General features: G+C 47.3%; 1 protein-coding gene across 1 annotated transcript; it reads right to left on the bottom strand.

The window, feature by feature from the left end:
* Window positions 1-7,429: 7,429 nt before the first annotated feature.
* On the bottom strand, window positions 7,430-9,327 carry LOC100675872 (lysine-specific demethylase 4D). Its single transcript, XM_064289546.1, has one exon. It carries the CDS (start codon window positions 9,248-9,250, stop codon window positions 7,430-7,432), a length of 1,821 nt encoding a protein of 606 aa, XP_064145616.1. The 5' UTR covers window positions 9,251-9,327.
* Window positions 9,328-9,660: the final 333 nt, after the last annotated feature.

The raw sequence follows: 9,660 nt of genomic DNA, 5'->3' as shown, positions 1-9,660 counted from the left end.
CAGAAGATCTGCTGATTCTTTGTTCTGAGAACTTGTTGAGGCAATCATGGTCTGTTTCTTTATGTGACTCGATATTGACTGTTGTCTCCAAGCCATCTATAAGTTATTGTATTAGTTTATTTTATGTTTGCTTACATTTTTTTTTTTTTTTTTTTACTGTAAACCGCAAAAAAACCAAACCCAGTGCTGTCGAGTCGATTCCAACTCATAGCCACCCTGTAGGACAGAGTAGAACTGCCCCATAGAGTTTCCAAGGAGCACCTGGCAGATTCAAACTGCCGACCCTTTGGTTAGCAGCCATAGCACTTAACCACTATGCCACCAGAGTTTCCTTTGCTTACTATACCCTAGCCTTTTCCTTTGTTTTGTTTTGATACACTAGCCTGATTATTTTCACCTTTGAAGTGCTGATGTCCTGACACCCTACGGCTAGAGCTGTTAACAGGTATATCAGTCTAGGAGTCCATTCACTTTTCTTGTATGAATTCAGCTCAGGTGTCCAGGTAGCTGATCATCAAATGTGTGGTACAGGCTGTGTCCTACAGTCTTAGAGGGGCAGGGATGATTGGTGTAGGTACTGGTATCTCATTGCAGCAGGGGGTCATGCTCTGAACAATGCAGAGGGCTGAGAACCATTCCTTTAGTGTCTGTGAGGAAAGCATGTCCCTGATCCCTAGAGTGTACAGGTAGGTGGGTTCTGCAGATGGACCATGAGTGCTGAATGCTTTTGGTTGTAAGGACTGGGAGGCCCAGTTATCCCTGTTGTGGCTGGCTGGGTGACATGAGTGGAGCCACCAGTCCTTAGGCTCCTGATGTGGGTAGGTGAGAACTCTGTTTAATAGGCAAAGCAGTGTCAAATATCAAACACCCACCTCTCTACCACATAGCTGAAATAGTTGCAGTCTGCCAGCAAGTGCCTGTTCTCCTGAAATAGGCCCACACAGGTCCATGCAGGGGGAAAAGTTATTCAAAGTCCATGGACCATTTATGGCTGGACTAGAGCCACTTCTGTCCTGAGCTTCCCTTTTAGTAGAGCTGGCAAATTATCTTTTCCCCCAATTGTGAATTTATTCCTACTCCAAGGCCGGGAGGATGGCTCCAGATGCTCAACAGGGCCTATCTCAGGCCCAGAGAAATCAGCAGCCACTGAAGCCAGCTTGGGGGCTGGGAGCATGGTAAAACATACACAAGCACTTAGCTTTTGCCAAGAGTGCCGTTCTTCTCTGGTTCCAGAGGTGTAAGTAGGCTGTGAGGCTGGCTGCTTCTCCCCGAAAAAAGTGTGACCGAATACTGCCACCTGCCCGCAGCTGTCACTCCCGGGGATAGTGCCTGAGGGATTTCAGCAATTTAGGTCCGGTAACCCCTCTGTGCTTCTGAACTGTCTCTCCCTCCCCCTGTCCCTCAGTCCATTTTCTAACTTTGCCTTTGATGTTCAGAGCTCTTAGCTTGTCATACATATAATCGTTTCACTTGTTTTTTCTGGTCTTTGTTGTAAGAGGGATTGCAGGAAATGCCTGGCTATTCTGTCATCTTGGCCCCGCCACCCTGTATAATGTTCTTGATGTCATACCACAACCTGTCTGGTCTTCGGTCATTTGTATTCAACACATCAGATCTATTCTTGAGATGGTACTAAATTCAGGTGGCATATACTTGAGGTCATACTTTAGTTCTTGTGGACCATTTCAATTTTCTGAAACTTCAGCTTGAACTTATATATAAGCAAATGATGATCTGTTCCAAAGTCAGCTACTGGCCTTGTTTCTGACTAATGATATTGAGCTTTCCTATCATCTCTTTCCACAGATATAGTTGATTTGATTCCTGTCTCCAGTTATGTTGTTGAAAAAAGGTATTTGGAACTTTTTTTTTATTTATTAATAGGATATAGTATATTACTAGATTTCTTAGCTTTGAACCATGATTGACTTCCTGCGATAAACTCCATTTATTCATTCTTTAGTATTCTTTTAATGTAATTAGATTCTCTAAGTTATATTTAATTTAGAATTTTTACATCAGTGTTCTGAAATAAGCTGTAAGTATACAATTTATAAATAAGTCTACAGGTCTATAATTTCCTCTCATTGTGCAATTTCTGAGTTCTTTCTATCAATGTTGTGCTTGCTTTAAATGTTGGAAAAATTTTTTTTTCTTTTTGGATGCCTAAATAAACTTGGAAGTATCTGCTTTTTAAAGATTTCACAAAATCCTCCTGTGAATAGCTCCTAGTGGTTTCAAAGTTGTAAATCTATTGATATTTTTCTTTATTTCTTACATAGAGATTTATGTTTCAGGTTTTCTGTCTTCTGGAATTGGTTTTAGTAAATTAAAATTTCCTAGAAAGGTATCCATATTATTGGGGCTTTTTATTGATTTATTGGAAACCTTCGTGGTGTAGTGGTTAAGAGCTACAGCTGCAAACAAAAAGGTCAGCAGTTCGAATCCACCAGGTGCTCCCTGGAAACCCTATGGGGCAGTTTGCTTCTGTCCTATAGGGTTGCTGTGAATTGGAATTGACTTGACAGCAATGGGTTTGTTTTTTTATTACTTACTCACACTACTGTTAAAAAATATTTTATTGAGTTTTTGGTGAAAGTTTACACAGCAAATTAGAATCCATTTAACAATTTCTACATGTATTGTTCAATGATATTTGTTAAAATTTCCACATTTCCTCATCATTCTCACCATTTTCATTGTGGTTGTTCTGTTTCTCTTATTCTTGCATCCCTGTTCCCAACCCCTGGCCTTCTCATCTTTGATTTAGGGTAAATATTGACTGCTGAGTCTCAAATATATATAAATATGGTGGAGCGTGCTCTCAGGAAATACTGTTTATTTTATGAGCCAGTCTTTATTTCCATGAAAGGTGCCCACCGGAAGTTTCAGATCAAAATTTAAAAGGTACTGAGGGCAATAGTCTCTGGAGTTCCCCAGTCTCTGACTGTACAATAAGTCTGAGTATTTTTAAAGATTTTGAATTTTGTTCTACAATTTTCTCCCATTCTGTCTGGGACCATCTATTGTGGCCCCCAGTCTAAAGAGCAGGTAGTAGTCACCAGGCACCATCTAGTTCTTTTGGTCTCTGGATAGGTGATGGGTCATTTTATTTTGGTTATATCTCTTTTATATAATTCTGATTTTTAAAATATATTTTAAGGGCTTTCCTTTCCTTGGCAGATACACACTAAGAATAAATGAATTTAATAAACATCGATAAAGTTACAAATCATTTATGTGAGAACAAATGCTCAAATCAACCGGACAGCCATGGGTTTAGGGACATACTAGGCATGGGTTTAGGGACAGCCTAAAAATGACATCAGAAATAAGCAGTGTCCATGGAATCCAGGCCATGGAAGGAGACACAGGCACATAATTGTTCAGAAGTGGTCTGAGGGTCCCTGAGAGGTACCACAACATCCTATGGCAGTCTGAAGGGTGGGGAGGTCCACTTTAACAGCCTCTGGTAGCCCTGCTTGTCATAGCATGATGAAGCATCAGGCAGCCTGGAAATGTGTCACTCCTTGGAGGTAAAAGGGTCTCCATAAGAGAGAGCTCCAGCTCCAAGGTGGAGATTGGCTGGCAGCTTCCAACTTTCCTGAGGTTAGGAGGATCAGAGGTACAGCCACATTTTCAATAGCCCTTCTTTAAGCCCAGAGGCTTAAGAACACCCATTGTGGTAGACACATCTGAGGACTCGGAGATGCAGCTACATCTACTTGGTTTGTCCCCAGGATCACAGTCAGGAGTGCAGGAGCTTTTGGCAACCTCAGTTGGGGGCAGGATTTTAGGGGCATAAGAGTTGTCCATGTCGATAACTTTGAGCAGGTTCACAGGGGTCATGCAGTCCCCAGCTGTGTCACTGTGGAGTTTTCTCAGAGGCACAAGGATGTTGGGAGGACTCAGTGGAACAACATCAGAGAGATTCACTGTAATGGTGTCCAGTGACAGCAGTCACGGGCCAGGGTGCTTTGGAGAATCGGGACCCAGTGGGGGCCCCAAAGGTTGAAGATAAGGGGCGCCACAGCACCTGGAAGCTTTAACAGGATTCTGGGGTTCAGGACTCACAGGTGCAGGGTCTTCTATCATAGGTCCATTCCCAGGTAGGCGCTGAGCCTTGGGGCCCAGAACTGTGTGTGCTGTGTGCCTCTTGGTTGTGTCCTGGACAATCTGTTTCCCAGGATCAGATTCCCAAGGAAAATGACAACAACGAAGACCAAGACCCCTCTGCCAGCTGAAGGCTGCAGATCAGAGTGGAGGGACCTGGAATCAGCGTCACGGTCAGTCCCGGCTCTGTGGTGCTGGAGATGGTGACAGTAGCAATGGTGGTGGCAGCAGCCTCAGGCCCTACAGCAGCACCGCAGGCAGTAGAGGAGCCCCAGGGCATAGGGGGGCCAGGGCACAGTGGTGAGGATCATCCCCCATGGCAAGAGGCCTATGGGGTAGTTGGGCCAGGGGAAGCAGGAGGTGCAACAGGTCCCTTGAGGCTCCTGCAGATGCCCAGGCCTCCCTCTAGGCATTCAGCTATTGGTTGGCTGGCACCATGGGTTCTGTGTGGCTCATGACTACCATGTCTCACCCCTGTTTCCACAGCCCATATCGCTTGGATTGCAGAATGTGCACAAAGTCTTCCATGGAAAACATGACCCTAGCCCCCCTGAAGCAAGACTGAGATGCCACTTTGCCATAATCAACCAGTGCAGGATGGCAACATTGATGGCTTCTGCACAGTTGAAGCTGTGATTGAATCCAGTGTGGTCGCCATAAGGGAACCTCACCATGAACTTGCCAGCCTCGTGGGTGATCAGACTGAAGGGAATCCCATTCTTCCTGAGGAGGGTCAGTGAGCTGAGAGTCACCTTGTTCTTCAGGACAGGGAGCACAGACAGGGATTACCGGAAGGCAGCTTCCTGGACTCCCAGCAGAAGACAGAGCACCAGGTAACCAGTGATACAAGCTTTCCAACCCTCCACCTTTCTTTCGCTTGCTTGCCCACCCACCGCCTCGCTTCACAGGGGAGGTTGCTGGGCTGGGAGGCACCAGCTTGGATTTGCCACCTACACCAGCCAGCTCCTTCAGTGCCAATTTTATTTGATGCTGTTGCTGCCTTTTTTGGCTTCTTTTGGTTTTCTCTCTCTCTCACACCTTTTCTCTTCTTTTTTTTTTTTTTTCTCTCAAGCACCTGGCTCGCTCTGCCACGTCTGCTTCTTCTTGACAGGCTGTGAACTGCCCCTGGGCTGAAGAACCACTTCCCCAGTCCAATCTGCTATGCCTTTGGGATCCCCGGGGACATTTATTTATTTTTATTTTTTCTTTATTCACTTCTTAAAAAATTTTTTCTTCATTTCTCATCTCTCCACTTTCCTTCTCTCTTGAATACCTGGCACTGTGTGCCATCTCCACCCAATGTAGATGGGGTGTGCAATGCCTAGCAGCTTGGGAACCACTTTCCCAGTTCATGCCACCAAGCCAGTGGGCTCCCTTGCAGGTTTTTCTTTCTTTTCTTGATTTCTTGTCTCCGTCTACCATCTTACCCTTCTTTTCTCCTGAACACCTGGTGCCATGTGCCATCTCTGATCCTTCTAGACAGGCTGTACAGTGCCACTGCCCTGGTTTGCACCACTACACTGGTGGGCTTCCTGGGGGCATCTTTTTTTTTTCTTTCTCTCTTCTTTTCTTTTCCCAATTTCTTGTCTCCCTTGACCGTTTTCCTTACCCTTCTCTTGAACACCTGGCGACATGTGCCACCTCTGCTCCTACTGGATGAGCTGTGCAGTTCCACTCTGCTGGGGACCTGCTTCCAGTAGGCTTACTTGGGCTTCTGGTGGGCTCTCTTTGTTTCCTTCTTCTTTTGGTTTCTTCTTTCTCTATATATATTCTCTCTATATCTATATATTCCTTCCATTCCTTTCTCCCAACCACATAGCCCCTTGTGCCTTTCTCTCTTCTTTTTTTTAAAAAAAATCTAGTTTCTTTTCTCTCTGTCCCTTCCTTCCTTCCTTTCTCCTGCCCATCTAGTTTTGTGTGCGGTATCTGTCCCTTCTTGATGGGCTGTGCCTCACCACCTGGCTAGAAAGCCACCAGCACACAGCTTTCCGGGGTCTGTGCCACTTCAACAGCAGGCTCCTTCAGCACATTTTTGGGTCTGGTTTCTCCTCTTTCTTGTTTCCCCACACCCACTTAGCTCCACACATCACAATCTGACTATCTGAACTGTGCACTGAACACTGCACCCCTGAGCAGCACAGAAATGATCTTCCTGAATCTGCCCTGCACTGGACCCCCCAGCCCTGCCCTGTCAGCTCCAGTAGTTATATCATTTTTTAAAATATTTTATTGAGTGTCTGCTGAAATGTTACACAGCAAATTAGATTCTCGTTTAACAATTTATACATAGATTGTACAGTGACTTTGGTTACATTTCCACAATTCGCCAACATTCTAATTATCTTCATTCTGGCTGTTCCATTTCCATTTTTCTTCCTTTCCTGCTCCCACCCCCTGGTCTTTTCATCTTTGCTTTAGGGTAAATACTGACCTCTGGGTTTCAAACAGATCAAAGTTTAAAGGGTATCTCAGGGCAATAGTCTCTGGAGTTCCCAAGTCTCTGCTTGTCCACTAAGTCTGAACTTCTTTTTTAAGACTTTCAGTTTTGTTTTACAGTTTTCTCCCATTTTATCTGGGACCATCTATTGTGGCCCCAGTCAGAACGGTGGGTGGTGGTTGCTGGGCACCAGCTAGTTCTTCTGGTCTCTGGATAGGTGATAAGTCATTTTGTTTTAGGTGTATCTCTTTTATATAATCCTGATTGTTAAAATATAGTTTAAGGACTTGTCTTTCCTTGGCAGATACACACTAAGAATAATGAATTTAATAAACACCAATTAAGTTACAAATCATTTATATGAGAACAAATGGAAAAATTGACTGGACAGCAAAAGGACATATTAGACAGAGAAGGTATCCTGATGATGACATCAGAATCAAGCAGTATCCACGGCACCCAGGCCCTGGAAGGACACAAGAATGTAAGTGTCCAGGAGTGGTTTGAGGGTCCCTGAGAGACACAACACCCTATGGCACTCCTAGGGGTGGGGAGGTCCACTTCAGGGGCCACTGGTACCCCTGGTTGTCATAATGTGAGAAAGCATCAGGCAGCCTGGAAATATGCCACTTCTTGGAGGTAAAAAGGTCTCCGTGAGAGAGAGCTCCAGCCCCAAGGTGGAGATTGGCTGGCAGCTTCCAACTTTCCAGAGGTTAGGAGGATCAGAGGCACAGCCACATTTTCAATAGCCCTTCTTTAAGCCCAGAGGCTAAAGAACACCCATTGTGGTAGACGCGCCTCAGAACTCAGAGGTGCAGCTATATCTATTTAGTTTGTCTCCAGAGATCACAGTCAGGGGTGCAGGAGATTTTGGCAAACTCATCTCGGGGGAAGGATCTTAGAGGCATAAGAGTGGTCCATGGCGATAACTTTCAGCAAGTTCACAGGGGTTGCGCAGTCCCCAGTTGTGGCACTGGGGAATTTTCTCAGAGGCATAATGAAGTTGGGAGGAGTCATTGGAACAATGTCAGGGAGATTCACTGTAATGGTGTCCAGGGACAGCAGGCATGGGCCAGGGTGCACTGGAGAGTCAGAATCCAGTGGGGGCCCCAGGGGTTGAAGATCAGGGGCACAACAGCACCTGAAAGCTTTAGTGGAATTCTGGGGTCCAGGGCTCACAGGTGCAGAGTCTTCTATCAAATATTCATTCCCAGGTAGGGGCTGAGCCTTGGGGCCCAGAACTGTGGATGCTGTGCACCTCTTGGCGGGTGCCTGGATGGTCTGTTCCTGAGCCTCAGATTCCCGAGGACGACGACCAGGAGGACGACCACGACCCCTTCTGCCACGTGAAAGCTGGAGATTCAGAGCAGGTGGATCTACAGTCAGCGTCTGTGTCAGACCCGTCTCCCCAGGGCTAGTGGCGGTGGTGATAGCGATGGCGATGGCAGAGGCGTCAGGCTCCACAGCAGCGCTGCGGGCAGTGGAGGAGCACCTGGGTGCAGGGCACACAGGGTCGCAGAGGCGGGAGCCACTTCCAGGGGCCAGAGGCCTAGGATGGGGCGGGGCCTGTCTGGGCTGGAGGTGGCTCACGGCCCTCGCAGTTCTCACGGGTGGCCGGGCCTCCCCCCAGGCGGTCTGTTCCTGGCTTGCTGTCACCGTGGGCTTCCTGTGGTCCACGACCACCCGGTCTCGCCCCTGTTTCCACAGCTCGTAGCGCTCGGGTTGCAGAATGCGCACAAAGGTGTCCATGGAAAACGTGACCCTGGCCTCTCCGCAGCTGCACTGAGACGCCACTTTGCCATAATCGACCCAGCGCGGGGTGGCAAAGTTGATGGCTTCGGCACAGTTGAAGCCGTGATTGAAGCCAGCGTGGTAGCCATAGGGGAACGTCACCATGAACTCGCCAGCCTCCTGGGTGATGCGACTGAAGGGAATGCCATTCTCCCTGAGCACGGTGGGCGAGATGAGAGCCACCTTGTGCCGCAGGAAGGCCTCACAGCCCCGCGCACTGCCCGGGAAAAGCTCCCTGGCCAGGCGTTCCAGGCGTCGGCCGTGCTCCGGGGGCACCGCGTACCACGTTTTGGGCTCCCCGAAGTGCAGGTAGTTGATGCTGTACAGGTCCATGTCCTCCGTGTGCCAAGCGAAGGTGATCTTCCACATGCCGAAGTACAGGTAGGGCGTGTTGACGCCTTCGATGACGACCCCGCACTCCTGTTCCAGCAGGTCCTGAATTGTTCCCAGGTTTCCGAGGTTCCAGTGTTCAGTGTTTTCATCAAACAAGGAGCCGCTGATGTCGGCGCCATAAATCGGAGAGTCGTACAGGCGGTTCTTCCAGTACTTTCGCTCCAAGTCTTCAAAACCCAGGTGCGGTGGAGTGCGGTATTTGTCACTGTCAGCCAAGTGGCGATACTCCCCCACGGTCATGGCTTTCTTCTTTTTATGATATTGAGTAAACACACCTGCCTGCCCAGAGACCACCTGCTGCAGAGGAGTGGCTATTAGGATGTCATTGACATCACCGTAGGTCTGTCTGGCTTTCCATTCCTTCGGTGGAATTATCTTAGCCAGGCCTGCTCGGTGTGCACCTTGGGATTCCATGTAAGCAACGTATTCGTTGAAATTTTTGAATTCTTCCATGGTTGGATAAAAGGTCATGATGGTACAATGTGGGCTCTGGGTACCACAGGGCTCAGGCTTCATGGCTGCAATAGAAAAAACCAGAGACTCTCAAAGTTTTAGGTATGTTCTAGATACCTGGGAATGCTGGGGAGTAACTTTTTAAAATATATTTTATCGCTTGTAATGAGTTTGTTTATCTGTGAGGCAAAACTCAGACTTGAGCTTTTAAACAAACGCAGTATCTCTCCAGACTTGCTGATTCACCAGAGGGACTCCACCTTGGTCGGCATTTTTTCCCAAAGGGAACAGAATTTTTCCCTGGGGAACATGTACTCCCAGTCAGGTTCCTCAGTTGGGAGTCTAACTCTGTCTTCTGAGGCTTCTCCTCATTGTCATTCTTGGGTGCATGGGTAGCTCCCAACCCCACTGGAGCAGTGACTCTTCAAGGAAGTTTTAAAAGGAAAACTTAAGAAAAGAATGCAGAATCATTT

The sequence above is a fragment of the Loxodonta africana genome, chromosome 7, assembly GCF_030014295.1.
Source record: "Loxodonta africana isolate mLoxAfr1 chromosome 7, mLoxAfr1.hap2, whole genome shotgun sequence".
Classification (NCBI taxonomy): domain Eukaryota; kingdom Metazoa; phylum Chordata; class Mammalia; order Proboscidea; family Elephantidae; genus Loxodonta; species Loxodonta africana.
Note: the sequence above shows the minus strand (reverse complement) of the source record. Positions and strands in the feature narration are given on the sequence as shown.

Coding starts and splice junctions, on each gene's coding strand:
- LOC100675872 (XM_064289546.1), bottom strand. CDS start 9,250: ATGAAGCCTGAGCCCTGTGGTACCCAGAGCCCACATTGTACCATCATG.